At 44.8% G+C, this 24741-nt stretch overlaps 1 protein-coding gene across 12 annotated transcripts in view; it reads right to left on the bottom strand.

Moving 5' to 3' along the window:
• The window catches only part of ZMYM4 (zinc finger MYM-type containing 4), a 1242519-nt gene that overhangs the window by 327682 nt on the left and 890096 nt on the right, over nucleotides 1-24741 (bottom strand). For all 12 annotated transcript variants that reach the window (XM_069223800.1, XM_069223806.1, XM_069223798.1 and 9 more), the window contains exon 19: nucleotides 17341-17512. In XM_069223800.1, the coding sequence (XP_069079901.1) occupies nucleotides 17341-17512 (172 nt within the window). The remainder of the gene's footprint in view (nucleotides 1-17340; nucleotides 17513-24741) is intronic.

Below are 24741 nucleotides of genomic sequence, written 5' to 3'. Positions count from 1 at the left end.
ACGAAGCCTGAGCCTTTAAGGCTCACTGCTAGGTGTTACAGTTCCTGCAGGGGGGAGGTGTGAAGCACCTCCACCCAGAGCAGGCTTTTGTTTCTGTCCTCAGAGAGCACAAAGGCCCTCACCAAATGGGGTCAGAAACTCGTCTCTCAGCAGCAGGCTGGCACAGACCAGTCAGTTCTGCACTGAACAATTGGGTAAAATACAGGGGGCATCTCTAAGATGCCCTCTGTGTGCATTTTTATATAAATCCAACACTGGCATCAGTGTGGGTTTATTATTCTGAGAAGTTTGATACCAAACTTCCCAGTATTCAGTGTAGCCATTATGGAGCTGTGGAGTTCGTTTTTGACAGACTCCCAGACCATATACTCTTATGGCTACCCTGCACTTACAATGTCTAAGGTTTTGCTTAGACACTGTAGGGGCATAGTGCTCATGCACCTATGCCCTCACCTGTGGTATAGTGCACCCTGCCTTAGGGCTGTAAGGCATGTAAGAGGGGTGACTTACCTATGCCATAGGCAGTGTGAGGTTGGCATGGCACCCTGAGGGGATTGCCATGTCGACTTAGTCATTTTCTCCCCACCAGCACACACACGCTGGCAAGCAGTGTGTCTGTGCTGAGTGAGGGGTCCCTAGGGTGGCATAAGACATGCTGCAGCCCTTAGAGACCTTCCCTGGCATCAGGGCCCTTGGTACCAGGGGTACCAGTTACAAGGGACTTACCTGGGTGCCAGGGTTGTGCCAATTGTGTAGACATTACATGATAGGGGGAATCTTTATCCCACCCTACATGGTTGCGATATAACACGGGTGCCTGCGCCAATGCCTAATCGATGGCATAGGATTCTGCGAGCTCATCGGGAACAAGGGGTGAGAAAGAACTTTTGATAGCATCTTCCCCATATGGGCAAGTACAGACAAATTCAAATGGCCAATTCCTTTCGGCCAGTAGAATATCATGTATTTTACGACGCGGTCCCAAAAGATTGCGTCTATTGTGCGTTCAATATCTCCTAACTGTAACGCTACTTTGTACACCCTATCAGGCATGGAGACATGCATATCCACAGTTTCAACTTGTACGAAGTCAGCAGTTGCTTTCACCTCCAGATGCTCTAGAAGATTCCGGCAAACTATTGTGACCTCTGCCGCGCTGTCGGGCAGCGCTATTGCCCACTTCTTGTTCTTCAATAGAGCCCTCTTCTTGAGTGGCATGACAAATCGCATCTGCTGCCATTTTCTTCTTTTTAAATTGAGGTTTTTGTTGGGGAAGTTTCTCTTCTTTAACAGAAGCTTCTGTAGAGCGTTGTGATTCCTGTCTCAGTTTCACATACTCATTTCTTCGTTCTGACTGCCCACCTCTCACTGCTTTTTTTCCAGTGAGTCCTGAAAGGAACAAGATTGGCGTTTATCAGTATATTGATATCTGTCAGGCGTTTTTATATTATCTCTATTTCTGAGATTATATCTATTCTGTGGGGTCTTCATATGCGGAGATTCTCCCCTTTCTTTTAGGTGTTTGTTGTTTTTTATCCCAGCGTTTTTTTTTTATAACACTCAGGAGCTTGCTTGGTAGAATCTTTATTAGATTTACCCTGAAACTGTGGTTTTGTGGGTCTGGCCTCCAGACTATCGTGACCAATACCAGAGTAGGTCTCCACGATAATCTTTGGCAGCCCACGTTCTTGGTCCTGTGGAGGAATATCCTGGAGCCGTATGCGCACTGCTAGTGCAACTGCTTCCCCTTTAAGGTTACTGAATATAATTGAGGATACTGTGGCAAAATTGCTAATTAGTTGCATCCCCAAGTCCAGGTCCGGGGCTGCACTGTATTCAATCTTGAATTTGTTTTAACACTTCCGGTAAGTTGGCAAGTGTCGGTGTACCGTGTGCAGTAGTATAGCAAATACTGTGCCCCATGTATTGCAGTTATCTATAGGAACCATCCCAAATAGCAAGCACATAGTTAATATTCTATGCGTATCCTGAGGTCCCTTATGGGGAAATACTCCCTCCAGTGCATTTATTTTTTGAGCTAACCAAAACGGAATCTCTTCTCATTTGGTGGGTACTCTACCCATGATCGAATGTACAGTCGCAGGACTGATGCCTGGCGTTACTGCATGTGGTTTCGCAGGGGCAACTCGTGCTGGGTTTGTATTTAATGTTTGCATTACAAAGTGTACTAATCGTCTGTATATTGCAGTAAGCTCAGCAAATAAGCAACAGACTTCATCTACTGTTACGTTTGCTGCAGCAGTGTGCGGTGTATATGTGCCCAATAAAGGCCAGGTAGGACCACCATTGCTTAGAGGACCTAATCTAACATGTAGAATGGTGTGGGGGTAGGGCGCCATCAAGCCAACTATTATGTTTTTGATAAGATAGAGGTATTTTTAGATATGCATATGCTCTGTATTGTGCAGGTGTGTTTGCAGGTGTATAGTAATGAAATGTAGTTGTGTTCCCATCAGCTGCTGGAAATGTGACCCAAGAATAGAAAATTTCTCTTCTATAGGCTGGATGAGCCTTGACAACATGTGTAACTGGACCCCCTGGGAAGTTAGCCCATGTGCCAATAAATGTGCAGTAAGGGGTGGTCTCATATTGGCTGCAATTGCTACCTGTTGTGGGTTGGACATGATGCATGGTTAATTGTTTCAGCGATAAACACACCAAATGGGGATTCTTCTTTTAGCGTTCAAGCTTTAACAACCTGCAGTGTTAGTTAGGTACTACCTACTTAGTTGAGGAGTAAAAATCGTCAATACCACGGACAGCTCCATATATAGTACTGAGGTGTCTTTGTATGTAGTGAGACAGAGATGCTAAGGAGGACCCGACAATTAGAGCCTGACCAAACGTTACCGGCGCCATGTCGGGTAGGCACTCTAACTTAATGAGACTACTGGATTTGGGCGGCAGAATCACTTGCACTGTGGGGGGACTGAGTCCGAACCCACTATAGGTGACATATGTTGGCCTAATCTGGGTTTTGTTCCGGCTAACTAGCAGTGCCTCATCTCCACCCTACAGTAGGGATATTTGGGCAGCCGAGCACATGGCAACTGATTCCTCAGGGAAATCGTGGTCACTCAGATTGCATCTGTTTCTCTCAGTTACATTAGACTCACATATACAAGGACAATCAGAGGTAGAATATATTTCAAGAAGATTTTATTAAAGCAACTGTACCTTAGATAATAAAGCATGTACTGTAATAACTAGGACGATGAAGCATGACAGGATTAAAATTGTGACAAGGAAAGTAAAGCATAAAAATAATGCTATCATATTGTCACTAGAGTTGTTAAAATAGTTCCTACCTAGGCTATGTTGGAGCATGTTAAACTCTAGTTCTGCCCTTCAGGTTCCCCTGGGAAGACTTCATCCCTCATACCTGAGCAAGAGGCGTGTAGTCGACAATCAGCTGCGGCAAAGCACTCAAAACTCAGCATAGACATGGGTCATCTGGCTGGAATCTCCCTCTAACGCACATGGGGAAAGTAGTGTTTGAATAATAAAACAACTGATGTTCCAAGAAAGGATCCCCACGTAGCACTGGGTATATTTCTATGAACACTAGAGGCAAAGCGTTACCACCTTTGCTGGCAACCTATCTTACTGCAGCCTTGAGAAAAGCACAGAGTGAAAGAAATGTCTTGTTTAAGAACGCAGTGTTGGCCTAGGTAAAGGATGGCTAGATAGAGAAAATAAAACATGACCGCAAATATAGCTATTGTTAAAATAATAAAGCTGAATAAAATATATCTAGGTTAAAGTGCACAGTGGCAGGCCTACTTCGCTAAAATAACGTATCTGAAGGTATGACTAAAATGGCAATACAACACTGACAGGATGTACTTGTTTAGTGGCTTGAGATCTAGGATTGGTCATAAAGATCCATAATTTTTGTGTATTGGGAAGTATAGGTAGTATACCTTTAAGCCCTAGTGTTGAAGAGGAAGGGGTTCTATAGGTCCTTTGAGAAGAGGAGCGTAGATTTCCTGTTTCAGGGACATCTAATGTTCCAGTGATAGCCTGTGAGCACAAGGCGGAATGTTAGGAGGTGTGGTAGTGAGCTCCAGACATGTTGGATAATGGCTAACACCCACTGGTCTGATGTAATGTTTTGCCATGTGGGTAAAAAATTATATAACTGACCTCAGACAGGAATGATATGGCTGGGGCAGCAAAGGAAAGTCATTGTTTTAGTGGTGGGTGTTGCTCCACATTGTTGCCTCTGAAGGAGCTGCAATAGTAGCCCCATGAGGAGGTATTTTGGTCCTGATGATGTTGGTAGGTGTTGGAGGCATTGAAGGTCGCCTTTGAGCTTTCACGACAACCGAGATGGCGAAAGGAACCCTGAGGAGTAGGTGTTTGAAGGGCCACCATTGCCTTTGCTGCCTCCATAGCTCTCCCCCCCCCATGTGTCATCTATTTGCAGACCAAAGAGATAAACTTTGTCAAAGAGCATAGTAAGTACATTCTGTAGTACTTCTGGTTTAAAACCATAGATCTATAGCCATACATGCATCTAAGTAAAATGCTTGTATTGAACTCTCTAGCTGCAGTGTCAGCAGTGTCTAATGCGCAAGATTTATGTATTGAGAGCTTGCCCTCTGCCACAAGTTCTTGCCCACGTCTTTTATGTTCATTCAAGAGATACTGAAGTAGATTCTCCATTTCATCGCAGTGGCCACAATCGTAATGTGCTAGAAAGCCATGTGAGCTGGCGATGCACCAATGATTGGCGACTTGTACCACAACTTTTCCCTGCAGAATCAATATGCTTTCTTTCCATGTCAGGAGGCGGGGTATCTCCCCTTACTTGCAAGTTGGCACATTTGTTAGCAGTGGTAGTGATGAGGGAGTCTGATGGTGACTAGCTCCTGATAAAAGTGGGATCAGAAGTGGAGGGCTTATCTTTTTGTTTACTCTGTGTGTTGTGACCCTAGTCCAAAGAGGAACTTTAAATATGGCCGCTGTGTGTCAGAGCATGCCCTTTACCATAGGGAGATAGTGTGTGGCCCTACAAGTAGAGAGAGTGTCAAAGAGGAAGCCCTCTCCCAACGGGTCTTTGTGTAATTCCACATTGTGGAACTCAGCAGCTCTAAACATAACCTCTTGATAAGATATTGAGTCATCAGGAGGGATGGGGCGGATAGGATATAAATACGGATCTGTGTCTGCTGGAGGGTCAGTGTCATAGGTATCCCAGGGCTCGCTCTCTGGTGGTGTTCCAAAAGCGTTGTGCGCCCAACCATATCCAGCAGTATATGAGTGTGTAGATCCTTGAGGTGAAATCTTAAATGGGTCTTTTATATACTGTAGTGACAAGGACAAAGCTGGTGGTGGAGGATGGGGAAGGGTTGAAGCACCGAAGCTCCACTCAGCGTCAAGGTAGAGATCATTGGCAACAGTTTGCTCTGCACCGAGGGTTGGGTAGGTGCTGACGGCATTCCGGAACTAAAGTGATCGGCGTCAAAAGATTTCAGCTTTAATTGATGCTTTGGTGCCGAGCCACAGGGCGAGGCACCCAAACCGGTTGCTCCATGCTGACCATGGCCAGAAGGCAGTGGTGGACTGAGGGCTTGTGTGTGTGGATCCAGAGGGGCCAAGTGTCTTTTAGGAGGATCCATTCGATGATCAGAGGCGGTACCATACTCACAGGTTGTTGAGCCGGTGTAACGTCCACCATCTCCAAATCGACCTAGAGATTGGAGCTGAAACTGCTCTCAAAAGAAAACGCCACATTTTCCACAGCAGACTGCTGAGAGTGGCCTCTCTCTTCAGCATGTTAATGACCAAAGATGTCTGATGTGTCGCCCATGTACCTCTGCAATATTTTAAGGCGACGTGCTTGATGGTCCCGAAGGGTTTTCTTTGAGCGGAAGGATTTACAGGTGTCGCAATCTGCTTCACTGGTTCAGGTGACAAACACAAGTTACAGACTGTAAGGAAATGCCTCCTTGGCATGGTTACCCCCCTACCTTTTTGCCTTTTCTGACGCTAAGTTATGATTTGAAAGTGTGCTGGGACCCTGCTAACCAGGCCCCAGCACCAGTGTTCTTTCCCTAAACTGTACCTTTGTCTCCACGATTGGCACAACCCTGGCACTCAGGTAAGTCCCTTGTAACTGGTGCCCCTGGTACAAAGGGCCCTGATGCCAGGGAAGGTCTCTAAAGGCTGAAGCATGTCTTATGCCACCCTGGGGACCCCTCACTCAGCACATGCACACTGCCTCACAGCTTGTATGTGCTGGTGGGGAGAAAATGACTAAGTCGACATGGCACTCCCCTCAGAGTGCCATGCCAACCTCACACTGCTTGTGGCACAGGTAAGTCACCCCTCTAGCAGGCCTTACAGCCCTAAGGCAGGGTGCACTATACCAAGGGTGAGGGCGTATGTGCATGAGCACTATGCCCCTACAGTGTCTAAGCAAAACCTTAGACATTGTAAGTGCAGGGTAGCCATAAGAGTATAAGGTCTGGGAGTTTGTCAAACAACTCCACAGCTCCATAATGGCTACACTGAAAACTGGGAAATTTGATATCAAACCTCTCAGCACAATACATGCACACTGATGCCAGTGTGCAATTTATTGTAAAATACACCCAGAGGGCATCTTAGAGATGCCCCCTGAATACCTACCCGACTTCTAGTGTAGGCTGACCAGTTTCTGCCAGGCTGTCACACACCAGACATGATGCTGGCCACATGGGGAGAGTGCCTTTGTCACTCTGTGGCCAGGAACAAAGCCTGTACTGGGTGGAGGTGCTTCTCACCTCCCCCTGCAAGAACTGTAACACCTGGCGGTGAGCCTCAAAGGTTCACCCCTTTTGTTACAGCGCCCCAGGGCATCCCAGCTAGTGGAGATGCCCGCCCCTCCGGCCACTGCCCCTACTTTTGGCGGCAAGGCTGGAGGAGATGAGAAAGGAGGGGAGGAGTCACCACCAGTCGGGACAGCCCCTAAGGTGTCCTGAGCTGAGGTGACCCATGCCTTGAAAAATCCTCCATCTTGAGTTTGGAAGATCCCCCCCAGTAGGATTAGGGATGTGCCCACCTCCCCAAAGGGAGGAGGCACAAAGAGGGTGTAGCCACCCTCAAGGACAGTAGCCATTGGCTGCTGCCCTCCCAGACCTAAACACCCACCTAAATTCAGTATTTAGGGGCTCCTCAGATCCCAGGAAATCAGATTCCTGCAACCTGAAGAAACAAGAAGGACTGCTGACCTACAAACCTGCAGAGGAGGAAGACGACAACTGATTTGGCCCCAGCCCTACCGGCCTGTCTCCAACTTCAAAAACCTGCTCCAGTGACGCATCCGACAGGGACCAGTGACATCTGAAGCCTCAGAGGACTGCCCTGGACTACAGGACAAAGAAACTCCTGTGAACAGCTGCCCTGTTCAAAACCAGCTACTTCCTTGCAACAAAGAAGCAACTTCCAAAGACTTCACGTTTCCAGCCGGAAGCGTGAGACTCTACACTCTGCACCCGACGTCCCCTGCTCGACCTGCAGAAAACTAACACCTCAGGGAGGACTCCCCGGCGACTGCGAGCCCGTGAGTAACCAGAAACTACTCCCCTGACCTCCCCCCCCCCCCCAGCGACGCCTGCAGAGAGAATCCACAGGCTCCCCCTGACCGCGACTGCCTGTAACAAGGGACCCGACACCTGGAACCAACACTGCACCCACAGACCCCAGAACCTAATGGAACCGAACTTCGATGCAGGAGTGACCCCCAGGCGACCCTCTGCCTAGCCCAGGTGGTGGCTGTCCCGAGAAGCCCCCCCTGTGCCTGCCTGCACCGCTAGAGTGACCCCCGGGTCCCTCCATTGAGACCTATACAAAACCCGACGCCTGCTTTGCACACTGCACCCGGCCGCCCCTGTGCCGCTAAGGATGTGTTTTGTGTGCCTACTTGTGTCCCCCCAAGTGCTCTACAAAACCCCCCTGGTCTGCCCCCGGAGGACGCAGGTACTTACCTGCTGGCAGACTGGAAACGGAGCACCCCTGTTCTCCATAGGCGCCTATGTGTTTTGGGCACCTCTTTGACCTCTGCACCTGACCGGCCCTGAGCTGCTGGTGTGGTAACTTTGGGGTTGCCTTGAACCCCCAACGGTGGGCTGCCTATGCCCCAGGACAGACTTGTAAGTGTTTTACTTACCTCCTAATCTAACCTTTACTTACCTCCCCCAGGAACTGTTGATTTTTGCACAGTGTCCACTTTGAAAATAGCTTATTGCCATTTTTACAAAGACTGTACATGCTATTGATTTCATTCAAAGTTCCTAAAGTATCTAAGTGAATTACCTAACAATTAAAGTATTAAATGTAAATCTTGAACCTATGGTTCTTAAAATAAACTAAGAAAATATATTTTTCAATATAAAAACCTATTGGCCTGGAATTGTCTGGGTGTGTGTTCCTCATTTATTGCCTGTGTGTGTACAACAAATGCTTAACACTACCCTCTGATAAGCCTACTGCTCGACCACACTACCACAAAATAGAGCATTAGAATCATCCAATTGTGCCACTATCTTATCTCTAAGGGGAACCTGTGGACTCTGTGCACACTATATCTTACCTTGAAATAGATACACAGAGCCAAATTCCTACATTGGTGGATCAGCGGTGGGGTATAAGACTTTGCATTTGCTGGACTACTCAACCAATACCTGATCACACGACTAAATTCCCAAAAATTGTCAGAAACAGATTTTTGAAATTTTAGCTATTTTTCTAAATTTTTAAAAGTCCTGCTAGGGCCTTGTGTAAATCCCTATTAGCATTTCTTTTAGAGTTTAAAAGTTTTGTAAAAGTTTGGATTAAGTTCTAGAGATAGTTTTAGATTCTTAAAAAGTATCCCAACTTTTAGAAAAATAATGTCTAGCACAGAAGAGATGGTGGTGGAACTCAACCTCACCCCTTACCTGCATCTAGGGATGTCAGAGTTAAGGACTCTCTGTAAAACAAAAATATAAAGACTAGATCAAACCCTACCAAAGTACAGCTCCAGGAGCTTTTGGCAGTTTGCTAGAGACCACCCCTCTAAAGACAACCTTACAGAGGGGGAAACTAGTGACCTGGAGGATAATTCCCTCCCTCCTGTCTTAGTTAGGGAGGCCAAGGTCCCTCAAACCCTGACTCCACAAGTGATAGTCAGAGATGCTGGTTCTCCCACACGGGAGTCCAAAATATAAAGATGGTGATGGCATCACCAAATGGTTCACAGATTTTGAGAGGGCTTGTGCAACCAGAAAAGTAAACAGATCTCACTGGGGTGTTCTCCTTTGGGAAATGTTCACTGGAAAGTGTAAGGATAGACTCCTCACAGTCTCTGGAAAAGATGCAGAATCCTATGAACTCATGAAGGCTACCCTGAATGAGGGCTTTGGATTCTCAACTGAGGAGTACAAGATTAGGTTCAGGGGGGCTCAAAAATCCTCGAGCCAGACCTGGGTTGATTTTGTTGACTTCTCAGTCAAAACACTAGATGGTTGGATTAATGGCAGTGGTGTAAATGATTATGAAGAGCTGTATAATTTGTTTATGAAAGAACACCTTTTAAGTAATTATTTCAATGATAAACTGCATCAGCATCTGGTAGACCCAAGTTCAATTTCTCCCCAAGAATTGGGAAAGAAGGCAGACCATTGGGGCAAGACTAGGGTGGCCAAGACTTCCACAGGGGGTGACCAAAAGAAAGGGGTCACAAAGCCTCCCCAGGAGAAGAGTGATGAGACATCCAAGGGAAAAAGTAAAGAGTCTTCTATAGGGCCCCAAAATCCTGCACAGGAGGGTGGGTCTAAAGCCTCTTCACAATCCTCATTTGGGTACAAGGGTCGAAACTTTGATCCCAAAAAGGCCTGGTGTCGCAGCTGTAGTCAGCATGGACACCAAACTGGAGACAAGGCCTGTCCCAAGAAAAGTTCCACTTCAACTTCTACTCCAGTTAGCACTGCAATAGCCAGTCTCCAGGTGGGATCAACAGTGTGCCCAAAGCAAATCAGGGTCCACCCTGAAGCTACATTAGTCTCCGAGGGTGGTGTGGACTAAGCCACACTAGCTGCCTGGCCGCCTAACATGCAAAAATACAGGCAGTAGCTCTTTATTAATGGGACTAGAGTAGAGGCCCTGAGGGATACAGGTGCCATTGTCACTATGGTGACAGACAAACTGGTTTCCCCAGGACAATACCTGACTGGACAAACTTATCCAGTCACCAATGCTGACAATCAGACTAAAGTACATCCCATGGCTATGGTAACTTTAGAATGGGGAGGGGTCACTGGCCTGAAACAGGTGGTAGTCTCTTCTGCAATACCAGTTGAATGTCTGCTTGGAAATGACCTGGAGTCCTCAGCATGGACTCCGGTAGAACTCAAAACCCATGCTGGGTATCCCACAACTGGTGTGTGTCAAGACTAGGGCACAGTGCAGAGCTCAGGGTGAAAAAGAGGTGTTGGAGTCTGGAATAATGGCCCAACCCTCCAAGAGAAAAGGAAAGGCGACTGGGGATCCAGCTTCAGCACGGAACAAGGAACAGAACCTCTCTTCTCAGGAGGAAGTTCTATTCCCTGAGGGAACTGAGGCTATGGAGTTAGAACCTTATCAGGTTGAGCTCTTGGGCCCAGGGGGACCCTCAAGGGAACAGCTGTGCAAGGGGCAAGAAACTTGTCCCTCTCTTGAAGGCCTAAGGCAGCAAGCTGCTGACCAAAAACAAGGACGTCAGTGGAACATACATGGTCTATTGGGAAGATGGACTCCTTTACACTGAGGCAAGAGATCCCAAACCTGGTGCCACTAGGAGAGTGGAAGTGCCTCAGGAGTTTAGAGAGTTCATTCTGACCTTAGCCAATGACATTCCCCTTCCTTGGCATTTGGGACAAACCAAGACATGGGAGAGGTTAGGCAACTATTGGCCCAATATGTCCCAAAGGGAAAGCAGTTTTGTGCCTCCTGTGCCAACTGTCAAGCCAGTGGTAAGGCAGGTGGCCATCCAAAGGCCCCCTCATTCCACTTCCAGTGGTGGTGGTCCCCTTTGAAAGAGTGGGAGTGGATACAGTGGGTCTACTTGAGCCTCCTGCAGCATCAGGGAATCAGTATATCCTAGTAGTAGTGGATCATGCTACTAGGTACCCTGAAGCAATTCCCCTTAGGTCCACTACTGCCCCTGCAGTAGCCAAAGTACTCATTGGTATTTTTACCAGAGTGGGATTTCCTAAGGAGGTGGTTTCTGACAGAGGTACCAACTTCATGTCAGTTTACCTAAAACACATGTGGAATGAGTGTGGGTGACTTAGATTCACCACACCATACCATACACAAACCAATGGTCTTGTTGAGAGATTTAACAAGACATTGAAGGGCATGATCATGGGGCTCCCTGAAAAACTCAAAAGGAGATGGGATGTCCTCTTGCCATGCCTGCTTTTCGCCTACAGAGAGGTGCCTCAGAAGGGAGTAGGGTTTTCCCCCTTTGAACTTCTGTTTGGCCATCCTGTTAGGGGACCACTAGCTCTTGTGAAAGAAGGCTGTGAGAGACCTCTCCATGACCCTAAACAAGATATAGTGGACTATGCACTAGGCCTACGTTTCAGAATGGCAGAGTACATGGAAAAGGCAAGCAAAAACCTTGAGGCCAGCCAACAACTCCAGAAGATGTGGTATGACCAAAAGGGCTGCTATGGTTGTGTTTCGGCCAGGGCAGAAAGTCTGGGTTCTGGAGCCTGTGGCTCCCAGGGCACTGCAGGATAAATGGAGTGGCCCTTACCCAGTGCTAGAGAAAAAGGGTCAGGTTACTAGGCACTAGCAGGGCCCCCAAGAGGGTGATCCATGTTAACGGCCTCACACTGTTCCATGACAGGGCAGATGTAAACATGTTAATGGTTGCAGATGAGGACCAGAGAGTGAACCTCTCCCTGAACTCCTCTCCACTGACCCTAAACATGGCACAGTAGATGGAGTGATCTATTCAGACACCCTCTCTGGCCTACAGCAGGCTGACTGTAGGAAAATCTTACAACAGTTTGCTAAGCTCTTTTCCCTAACCCCTGGTCAGACACACCTGTGTACCCATGATGTGGACACAGGAGACAGCATGCCTGTCAAAAAAAAAATATTCAGACAGTCTGACCAAGTTAAGGAAAGCATCAAAGTGGAAGTCCACAAGATGCTGGAGTTGGGAGTGATTGAGCACTCTCAAAGTCCCTGGGCTAGCCCAGTGGTCTTGGTCCCCAAACCTCACACAAAAGATGGCAAGAGAGAGATAAGGTTCTGTGTGGACTACAGAGGGCTTAATTCTGTCACCAAGACAGATGCTCACCCCATTCAAAGGGCAGATGAGCTGATTGACAAATTGGGTGCTGCCAAATACCTGAGTACCTTTGATGTGACAGCAGGGTACTGGCAAATAAGAAAGGCACCTGGAGCAAAAGAGAAAACAGCATTCTCTACACCTGATGGGCACTACCAGTTTACTGTGATGCCCTTTGGCTTAAAGAATGCCCCTGCCACCTTCCAAAGGTTGGTGAATCAAGTCCTTGCTGGCTTGGAGTCCTTTAGTGCAGCTTATCTTGATGATATTGCTGTCTTTAGCTCCAGCTGGCAGGATCACCTGGTCCACCTGTAGAAGGTTTTGCAGGCCCTGCAAACAGCAGGCCTCTCTATCAAGGCATCTAAATGTCAGATAGGGCAGGGTACAGTGATTTACTGCAAATCTTGAACCTGTGGTTCCTGAAATAAACTGAGAAAATATATTTTTCTATATAAAAACCTACTGGCCTGGAGTAAGTCTTTGAGTAGGTGTTACTCATTTATTGCCTGTGTGTGTACAACAAATGCTTAACATTACCCTCTGATAAGCCTACTGCTCGACCACACTACCACAAAATAGAGCATTAGAATTATCTAATTTTGCCACTATCTTACCTCTAAGGGGAACCCTTGGACTCTGTGCACGCTATTCCTTACTTTGAAATAGTATATACAGAGACAACTTCCTACAATACGGCAGAAGGGAAGGGGTGGACTAGAGCACAGACTCAAATGGAGGAGAGTGCAAGGGCAGTGATGCCGAAGGGCGTGACAGAATCCGGGATGACTTACTTGGAGAAGCTGATGGACCACCGAACATTGACTGAACCCTACGCGAACGACTTCTGGAATTCTCCCAGGACCACGAGGAAGAAGATGGACTTCTCCCAGGACCACGAGGAAGAAGATGGACTAAGACGCCACCAGGAAGATGACTTGTTCGCCCGCACTGCCAGAAGCGTCATACGACGCTCTCTCAAGGATGTGGGCTTCAGACAATGGCAGGCATCGCAGTCGTCAGCGTTGTGATGAGAACCCAGACACCACAAGCACACCGAATGGGGGTCCGTGACTGACATTTGTCGGGTACAGGACCCACAGGGTTTAAACCCAGAAGGCATACACAATTATTTCAAGAACAAACACCTGAAAAAAATCAGGATGAAGGCCAAAAGGGCCCGAGGTACTGGTACACCGGATCCGCGTTGCTGCAAGGAAAAGATAAAACTGACATCAGCGTGACGGAGGAAGGAATAGATGGACTCTGCTGTAATGTCCGGGGACAACGTCGCTGCCGAGTCGCTCGACGCCCTCTACCAACATGCAGAGGGGCACTGCTGAGAAAACGTTTCTGGATCCAGTCGGACACATGGGGGAGAATCCAAAAATAAGGAAAGTGGCTATTTGTCTCTATTAGATCATCGTCATAACAGTCATCATCCGGATTATATTTTAAATTGAGAGGAGTGGGGCCGGAAGCTGCCTCAAATAGGTCTTTGTCTTCTGAATCAAACAGTTGGTGTAGAGGGTTTGGCAACACCTTGCTAAAGGAGGTCTGTTCTGATAGACAACCAGATGTGTGATCCGGAAGCCAAGTATTTGCACAAAGGTTTATGGTGCCATTCTCAGATATCAGCAGACATTTAGGTTTCTTTTGTGCTTTTGGCGAGGATTGTTTTTTCTTTGCAGACAACAGTGTCATCATTGGCGAGATCACGGTCTGTGGGATCGTCAACATTGATAAAAACAGACAGACAGTTGTACTACCATCACCCATATCGTCATGTTACATCAGCCAAGGGTGTAGAAGACATTTCTGCCAACCAAGAGGTGGTAGTTGTATTTGTAGTCGTGGACCTTACTATAGTGTTTTTCTTGTTTTCTTGTCACTGATGGCAAACCCGACAACATCATCAACAGTATTGTTATTGATGGGCCAGGTAACAACACTCTTGTCAACAAGTCTTTGGCAAAACTCTGAGAAGTTTTTTACTTTAACATCAGTGAGTCAGAAGCTGGTTTAGGTCTGGATTTGCTAATGTAAATATCCTCGAAAAAGGGACTCTGGAGTCCTGACTTCCTCTGAACATTTTTGGGGGTTCTTCTGAGTTATGTGGTTTGGACTTTAAAGCTTCCTGGAATCTATCCTCTGAATATACACACTTTAGATTTTTGTTTTTAACATTTATTGATATGCCATCAGAGTTATCTTCAAAAGGTGGACCTTTGTTATATCTAACCTTTTGTAGCCAAATGAACAGTCTTCCTTCTCTATCTTTTAAGGTCTTATTTGAGAAGGTGCCACATATGTTGCATTGATTACCTTAAAGGTTAGGGTACAGACAAAGAATCTTTGTGTGGGTTTACAAAGTTTAATATTTTCTTGCTTTTTTTTTCTTTTTTAAACTTGTCAGACATTTTCTGTACGTAAACGGTAGTCTGGGAGAACAGTGAGAAAATCTTCAATGAATATCTAAGTTTGAAATTAAGAGAAAACGTCACCTGTAAGGAAGGGTGCAGAGTTCAGAGGACTGTACACAATATGTGTGAGAAATCTGGCAGATGGGTGTCTCAGGGTGTAAACATGATGCTGATTATATCTGACTGGCTGGTGTTTGGTTCTTCTCAAATTGATGCAACAGTCTGTTTTTAGCCGTAGGATTATGTTAATACAGAACTGCTATTGAGAGGTTACTGTGGTACTCTCTGCTCAATGACAGGAATGATTCAAGCATGAGAATCAATGCAAGATCCAACTCTGGAGAACAATTCATAGCAATCATTTTATTAAACAAACGTTTTTTGAACCAATATCCCTCTAGATATTTCTCATGTTACCACTTATGATTTATACAATAAGTAAAACTTTGTAGGTGAATAAAAAGTAGATTACACTCCCAAGTAGCAGCAAAAATATAAAAATCACTTGCAAGGTCTCGACCTCTTACTGGTTAGCATGTAAAACTGAGAACTTCGATTTAAGCTTTTTACAAATCAGAATCTGCTCTGAAGTGTAGGAGACTGTTACTGCTGAACACAACTGCTTTCCTTTAGAAAAGGAGGTGCAGGAATCAAACACTAAAAGATTGTGACTCAGACCCTAAACACCACATACAGATGTTGGGGGGGGATCTGACAGAAAATAGAATCTGAACCTGTAACAATAGGGAGTGCCACTTGATCTGTATTTTGTTCAGACATCATGAGGATCAACTATGGTAAGGCAAGGAAACACAGAAACCAACAAAATGCAGTTCCACAAACAGACTGATGTCACATCCTAGATAAGCAGAACCACAAGTTAAGTGACAAGGCCCCTCCTGGGTGTGATGGAGAGAAGTTCCAGGGGAAATATTTTACAGATCCAGTCTGGTCGATAAGGATATTTAAATGGTGAGACATTGGTAGGAACAAGTATCCAACACATGGCTTACCAAATCTTTTAGAACCACAACCAAATGTTTAGAATAACAAATGTTTGCCACCCACCTATATTTAATGGACATGAGGCAGGCTATTTTTTTTGTGCACCTAGAGCATTATGTGTAGCGGACTGTCATTACAGACAGCACATTTTCCATTGAAATACCCACCAAAATGTACACAGTTTTACTGCTAAAGCCATATTAAACACAAATGACAATGTGGGAAATTCGGTTTCAGTGAAGATTTATCATTTGCGCATCAGCAAATATGTGCATTGATCTGTTCTGCTCCATTAAAAATCTTTGTTTCCATCACACTTCAGAATTACAAAAAATTTACTTCATGATTGCTTCACAAACTGCAGAAGGTGTATACAGTTCATTTACATGTTCCCATTTTCTGTTACAAAAAAATGGCATCCCAGTTATTCCATTCACACTCTATACCACAGCAAGACTATTACATAATGCACTTTACTTTTCTTTCTCAGACTACAACTTGAGAAAAGTTTGTAAACACCAATACCCACTGTAAAATACAAACATAAGCAGCAATTTGTTAGCAGACACAGGCAGACATTTGACCCGAGTCATTGAAGTGCACCAAATGTGACAAGATAAATACAGAATTTAAATGCATCTTTATTTATGCTTGGTCTTTCACAAACCACCAAAAATCGTCTTGCAACTGAGTTTGGGAAACATTGATCCAACAGAATCTAGAGTTCTTGAAAATCAAGAATGTCAGAGAGCACTTCATCACTAGGAACATATTCATGCTTATCCAGGGGATGTCTACTCAGCTCATCCACTCCACTGTTCGGAGGGACTGCTCGGATGTTCCAACCCAGTGTCATAGCTCCTGTCCCTTTCTGTGAAGAACTCCTTGAGGCCTGCTGGCTGCAGATTTTTGTGTTATAGCCTTTCCTTGCAAGGCCACCTAACTTGTACCATGATCAAACAAGTGAACGAGCTATTTATCAAAAATTGGACCACAATAGTTTAATGAGGAAGAAGTCTGCAAAGGTACATCTCTCATTTTTATATGGCACCGCCATAAAATTGATTGAAGATCAAATGGAAAAAGTTATCCAGTAATCCAAATAACTAGCACAACTGAACATCCAAAAATGTATTGAGAGATCAGATATAGATTTTAATTTAAGTATTATGAAGCTAGTCGATGAAATGAACAAACAAAAGGAGAACTGTCCGGTCATTAGATAAGAAATAGTATGATGAAGTTGCAGGCTGTGGGGTAAAGTAAATAGTGTGACCTTAATAGATAGATTTGGTGACAATTGGATACCGGGGTTCTTGTAGGTACAGAATAATTTTGCAAGCTGCTCTTCAGAACATAGCACTGTAGAATATGACAGTGCTACAAAACCATACTAAGTCTGATGATGCCATGAACTAAAGTCAACAACATAACATACAACAACTGAACAAGCACCTGGCCTTAACTTCAGGGTGAATGCCCTTGAGAAGAATAGACCTTATACTCTTACATCGTCACCTTAATTCACAAGGTGTACAGCAAAGGTAAGCCAATGACTTCAATGTACTGCTGAGTCAGACTCACCACCATGTGACTGTGTCTTTTCCTTCTCCTCATCCTCCGCAATCATCTCTGCCATTTGGAGGAGGTCAGCCTCAAATGGATCGGCTGGAATCTGCTCCTTGATATCCTGGATGGTTTCTATTATCTTGTCAGCATTATCCAGAGTTGTTGGAATAAGCAGAGGAACTGGTACCTAGACAGACAGATGCATAAAAAATCGAAAAAGCACCATAAAAAGCAAATCTTTAAGAGGCAACATATAAAACTGCTGTGTACATTATAACTGATGTGATACACTTCTGAAATGTCTAAAATATTCAGCATTAAATAAAAGGACTAAAAGCTAACTGTCAGGAGAGCATTAAAAAAAAACACTGAATCACACTTTAGCGCAACATATTTATGTGATGTCTGGGATGCATACTACCAACACATCAGTATCTACATTCACTCAAACACCCTCATTGGAAATCAAATAATCCATCATACAGAACAGCATTTAGGTTAGTTTCACATTCAGTCCTGTTGGCAGACTGTAGATACTGCACAGACAATGTTTACTGTGTAGTGTCCTGGATCTGTATTACCATTTACTGCTAGCTTTCAGGGTCACAAATCTATTGCATTACAATTGAAAAACCAAGTTAATCCATTTAGTCAGTGCACTTTCCAAGGATAGCTAAGTCAAGCAATCAAGGCTTACTTGTAGAATGCAGACGTTAAAATGCAAAGATTACTTTGCTGTAACAATCAACAGCTTGGTGTATCGTACATTGACACACTGTGTACTCCTCTGCCATATAAAGTTGGGTTTTAAATACTATAACTTGTGTTTCATATGAAGTATTTAGTTTTGGCTGCAGATGCGTATCACTCCTTGAAGACCACAATGCACAGAGACCCACACATCCCCTGACCTTATACATACTTTTCCCCACTGGAATGTGCACATGTCTAAACTGAATGTGACTAAAAGAAAACTCCACTTTACTTGTATCTTCAATTCCCCAGAGAAGAATCATGTAGATTTTCAAAACAAGCAGCTGAAACATTTTCTCTAATTTTAGCATGCATTGTATATTCATATGCTGTGCATGGATTATAGAGCACTATCATCTCTTAATTTGGTAATGGTTAGAAATCAGCAGAAGAGGGAGCAAATGTCTTTAAAGCTTTTGATCAACTTTACTGTTTTATGTAGATAATCACAATAATCTTTCATAACTGAACGGATAAAAGTTTTCGTTTGCTTTTGGTGCTTTAAAGCCTGTCAGGTGAAGAAGCCATTGTGGGTGCATGCATATTAAGGATCGTTCTGAATGCATTCAACAAGCAACTTCTGAATGTATTATTATAAAACAGAGATCCTGACAAGCGAAGGCAGACAAAATAACCACAGTAACACTAGGCACAGAAACTTAGAATACCTTCCACTAAGTCAACACAAGGTGGGGGAACATGAAAGTGATCACGAGCAGATTGTGGGCCACATAATTTTTAACTGAGTGGATTTAGCTCCTTCCACTGCAGTTGTCGAACATGTCTGAATAGAAACTTTATAAAAAGATATACTAACTTTTGCAAGAGACTAGAAAACCATGGTTGACATTCCCATATTGCAACATTGAGGACCACTGCTGTGAGAACATTCTCAATCTTGTGAGTGACAAAAGCAGCATCAGTAAACGTGGAAAAGCATACACAAATGCATCTGGAAAGTCCAAAATTCCAAGTCAAGTACTCCACTGAGATGAGGACTGTGGGTATACTGAGGGACAGAGATAATACTTTGCATTTTTCACTTCTTACACACAGATCGATGTTTGGCGTCTCCCCCACATATGAAGAAATGTATGACAAACATCCATGATCATCCATGTATCTCTTGAGCTCTAATCAGAAGATCTTCCTGCAGATGTTTTACGAGGTTATGGTCTGATGCTTGGGTGCCCACTGCCAAATGTGCTTTTCCACAATGAATAAAAATAAACGGGATAGGTGCCTCCTTGTTTCTTTGCATAGCAGACTCATGGTGTCTACCCATATCAGGCCCCTTTGTTGTAAAGTAAGCTCTGAAAGCCCTTCAGACCCACAGCAACAGCAGTAAACCCCAGCAAATAAATATATGGAAAATGTCACTTACCCAGTGTACATCTATTAGTGGCATGTTGCGCTGCAGATTCACATGCTGTGCATTATCCTGCCATCCAGTGTTGGGCTCGGAGTGTTACAAGTTGTTTTTCTTCGAAGAAGTCTTTTCGAGTCACGGGACCAAGTGGCTCCTCCTTTTCGGCTCCATTGCGCATGGGCGTCGACTCCATCTTAGATTGTTTTCCCCGCAAAGGGGGAGGTAGGAGTTGGTAAAGTAAGAATACTAGAGGTGCCCATGCAATGGAGTAGGAATGTATGTACATATTGTGTGGCAAAGGAATGTTTATTTACATATTTACAATTTACATGCAACTAAAACGGCTACAGGTTCCCGGGGAGGTGGGAGGGCACATGTGAATCTGCAGCGCAACATGCCACGAACCGATGTACACTGGGTAAGTGACATTTTCCGTTCGATGGCATGTGTAGCTGCAGATACACATGCTGTGCATAGACTACAAAGCAGTAATCTCCCCAAAACCGGTGGTCAGCCTGTAGGAGTTGAAGCTGTCTGAAATAATGTTGTCAGTACAGCCTGTCCTACTGTGGCTTGTTGTGTTGCTAACACATCTACACAGTAATGCTTAGTGAATGTATGAGGCGTAGACCAGGTGGCTGCCTTACAAATCTCGGTCATTGGTGTATTTCCAAGAAAAGCCATTGTGGCGCCTTTTTTCCTATTGGAATGTGCCCTTGGAGTAATGGGTAATTCTCTCTTAGCTTTAAGGTAACAGGTCTGAATACATTTGACTAGCCATCTGGCAATGCCTTGTTTGGATATAGGGTTACCTGCGTGAGGTTTTTGGAAAGCTACGAATAATTGTTTTATTTTCCGAAATTGTTTTGTTCTGTCAATGTAATACATTAGCACTCTTTTAATGTCTAATGTATGCAGTGCCCTTTCTGCTATTGATTCTGGTTGTGGAAAGAAGACTGGGAGTTCCACAGTTTGGTTTAGATGAAACGGTGATATGACTTTTGGTAAAAAGTTTGGATTTGTACGGAGAACCACTTTATGTTTATGTATCTGTATAAAGGGTTCCTGGGTAGTAAATGCCTGCATTTCGCTAACTCTTCGTAGAGAAGTGATGGCTATTAGAAAGGCGACTTTCCAAGTCAAGAATTGGATTTGACAAGAATTCATGGGTTTAAATGGTGGACCCATGAGTCGGGTTAGTACAATATTAAGATTCCACAAAGGTACTGGTGGTGTTCTTGGGGGTATGATTCTTTATAGTCCCTCCATAAAGGCTTTGATAACTGGGATTCCAAAAAGCGATTTTGTATGTGTAATCTGCAAATAAGCAGATATCGCAGTGAGATGGATTTTAATGGCAGAAAAAGCAAGTTTTGCTTTTTTTTTTAAAATTTTTTTTAAAGTGTAGTAAATAACTTACCATGTTTTGTATGGAGGCGTTTAGTGGTGTACTTTGATTAGGCTCGCAGTAGAAAACAAACCTTTTCCATTTATTAGCATAACAATGCCTTGTTGTGGGTTTTCTTGCTTGTTTAATGACCTCCATACACTCTTTTGAGAGGTTTAGATATCCGAATTCTAAGATTTCAGGAGCCAGATTGCTAGGTTGAGCGATGCTGGATTCGGGTGTCTGATCTGTTTGTGTTGCGTTAACAGATCTGGTCTGTTTGGTAGTTTGATGTGTGGTACTACCGAGAAGTCCAACAGTGTGGTGTACCACGGTTGGCGAGCCCACGTTGGTGCTATGAGCACTAGTTTGATTTTGTTTTGACTCATTTTGTTGAACAGAAAAGGAATGAGCAGGAGAGGGGGAAAAGCGTAAGCAAATATCCCTGACCAGCTGATCCATAGAGCATTGACCTTGGACTGAGGGTGTGGGTACCTGGACGCGAAGTTTTGGCATTTTGCGTTTTCTTTTGTTGCAAACAGATCTAGGTTTGGTGTCCCCCTGTGGTAGAAGTGATCTTTTTAGAATTTGGGGATGTATTTCCCATTCGTGAGACTGTTGGTGATCTCAACTGAGATTGTCGGCTAGCTGATTGTGAATGCCTGGTATATATTGTGCTATCAGGCGAATGTTGTTGTGAATGGCCCAGTGCCACATTTTTTGCGCTAGGATACACAGTTGTGACGAGTGCGTCCCCCCTTGTTTGTTTAAACAATACATTGTTGTCATATTGCCTATCTTGACAAGGATATGTTTGTGGGCTATAAGGGGCTGAAAGGCTTTTAGTGCTAGAAAGACTGCTAGCAGTTCTAAATGATTTATGTGAAGTTGTTTTTGCTGATTGTCCCACTGACCTTGTATGCTGTGATTGTTGAGGTGTGCTCCCCACCCAATCATGGAGGCGTCTGTTGTGATAATGGCGTGAGGTACTGGGTCTTGAAAAGGCCGCCCTTTGTTTAGATTTACAGGGTTCCACCATTGAAGCGAAGAGTGCTTTTGGCGGTCTATCAACACTAGATCTTGGAGTTGACCCTGTGCCTGCGTCCATTGTTTTGCTAGGCACTGTTGTAAGGGCCGCATGTGTAGTCTTGCATTTGGGACAATAGCTATGCATGAGGACATCATGCCTAGTAGTTTCATCACAAACCTGACCGTGTATTGTTGGTTTCATTGCATGCTTGATTTTATATTTTGAAACGACTGGACTCTTTGTGGACTTGGAGCGGCAATTGCTCTTTGCGTGTTGAGTGTTGCTCCCAAGTATTGTTGTATTTGGGATGGTTGTAAATGTGATTTTTGGTAATTTATAGAAAACCCTAGTTTGTGCAGAATATCTATTACATATTGAGTGTGATTTTGACATTGTTGTTGATTGCTGGCTTTTTATTAGCCAATCGTCTAGATACGGGAATACGTGCATGTGATTTCCCCTTACATGAGCTGCTACTACGGCTAGGAATTTTGTAATTACTCTGGGGGCCGTTGTTATTCCGAATGGCAACACTTTGAATTGGTAATGTTTGCCTTGTATTACAAACCTGAGGTATTTCCTGTGAGATGGAAGGATGGGTATGTGAAAATACGCATCCTTTGGATCTAGTGTTGTCATGTATTCCCCTTGTTTTAGTAAAGGGACTACATCCTGTAGTGTTACCATGTGGAAATGATCTGATTTATTGAAGAGATTCAGTGTTCTGAGATCTAAACTAGGCCTTAACGTTTTGTCTTTCTTTGGGATGAGGAAATACAGGGAGTAAACCCCTGTTCCTCTCTGGTGATAAGGTACCAGTTATATGGCTTCTTTTGCTAGTAGTGCTTGGACTTCTATTTGTAATAGGTCTAAGTGTTGTATTGACATTCTGTGCGTTCCTGGGGGAACATCTGGAGGGAATCTTGTGAACTCTATGCAGTAACCATGTTGGATAATTGATAGAACCCACGTGTCTGTGGTAATGTGTGTCCAATTGTGGTGGTATTTCGTTAATCTCCCCCCCACTGGTGATATGTGTTGGGGAAGTGTGACATTGAAGTCACTGCTTGCTACCAGGGGTCTGCTTGGTAGGCTGGAATTTCCCTCTTCCTCTTGGGAACTGTCCTCTGTAGAAACCATGAAACCCCCCTCTCTGGTACTGAGATTGGTAAGTGGGTTTTGTTTGGGAGGTAGATGGTTCTGATGGTTGCTGTCTAAACCCTCCCCTAAATTGTGGTTTCCTAAATGTTCCCCTGTATTGAGAGGAGTAGAGCGCGCCCATGGCTTTGCCTGTGTCCTCCTTCATTTTTTCTATTGCGGTATCCACTTCTGGGCCGAATAGTTGCTGTTGATTAAACGGCATATTCAATACCGCTTGCTGTATCTCTGGTTTAAACCCAGAACTTCGCAGCCATGCATGCCTCCTAATTGTTACTGCTGTATTTACAGTTCGTGCCTGTAGGAAGTTGGCTCTGTATGTACTATTTCAAAGTAAGAAATAGCATGCACAGAGTCCAAGGGTTCCCCTTAGAGGTAAGATAGTGGCAAAAAGAGATAATTCTAATGCTCTATTTTGTGGTAGTGTGGTCGAGCAGTAGGCTTATCAGAGGGTAGTGTTAAGCATTTGTTGTACACACACAGGCAATAAATGAGGAGAACACACTCAAAGTCAATTCTAGGCCAATAGGAGCAACTTTGAAAGAATACACGTTTCCCGCCGGAAGTGTGAGACTTGCACTCTGCACCCAACGCCCCCGGCTCAACTTGTGGAGAACACACACTACAGGGAGGACTCCACGGCGACTGCGAGCCCGTGAGTAGCCAGAGTTGACCCCATGAGCCCCCACAGCGACGCCTGCAGAGGGAATCCAGAGGCTCCCCCTGACCGCGACTGCCTGCTTCTAAGACCCGACACCTGGTAAGGAAACTGCACCCGCAGCCCCCAGGACCTGAAGGATCCGGCCTCCAGTGCAGGAGCGACCCCCAGGTGGCCCTCTCCCTTGCCCAGGTGGTGGCTACCCCGAGGAGCCCCCCCCCCCTTGCCTGCATCGCTGAAGAGACCCCTTGGTCTCCCATTGAACTCCATTACAAACCCAACGCCTGTTTTCACACTGCACCCGGCCGCTGAGGGTGTACTTTTTGTGCTGACTTGTGTTCCCCCCGGTGCCCTACAAAACCCCCCTGGTCTGCCCTCCGAAGACGAAGGGTACTTACCTGCTGGCAGACCGGAATCGAGGCACCCCCTTCTCCATTGAAGCCTATGCGTTTTGGGCACCACTTTGACCTCTGCACCTGACCGTCCCTGAGCTGCTGGTGTAGTAACTTTGGGGTTGCCCTGAGCCCCCCCAACGGTGGGCTACCTTGGACCCAACTTTGAACCCTGTAGGTGGTTTACTTACCTGCAAAACTAACAAACACTTACCTCCCCCAGGAACTGTTGAAAATTGCACTGTGTCCAGTTTTAAAATAGCTTATTGCCATTTGTGTGAAAACTGTATATGCTATTTTGAAAATTTAAAGTTCCTAAAGTTCCTAAGTGAAATACCTTTCATTTAAAGTATTGTTTGTAAATCTTGATCCTGTGGTTCTTCAAATAAACTAAGATATTTTTCCATATAAGAACCTATTTGCCTGGAATTGTCTTTGAGTGTGTGTTCCTCATTTATTGCCTGTGTGTGTACAACAAATGCTTAACACTACCCTTTGATAAGCCTACTGCTAGACCACACTACCACAAAAATAGAGCATTAGAATGATCTCTTTTTGCCACTATCTTACCTCTAAGGGGAACCCTTCGACTCTGTGCATGCTATTTCTTACTTTGAAATAGTACATACAGAGCCAACTTACTACAGTGGGTGAGTGTGCCACTGGTGT

Source organism: Pleurodeles waltl, chromosome 3_1 (assembly GCF_031143425.1).
Source record: "Pleurodeles waltl isolate 20211129_DDA chromosome 3_1, aPleWal1.hap1.20221129, whole genome shotgun sequence".
Lineage (NCBI taxonomy): Eukaryota > Metazoa > Chordata > Amphibia > Caudata > Salamandridae > Pleurodeles > Pleurodeles waltl.
Note: the sequence above shows the minus strand (reverse complement) of the source record. Positions and strands in the feature narration are given on the sequence as shown.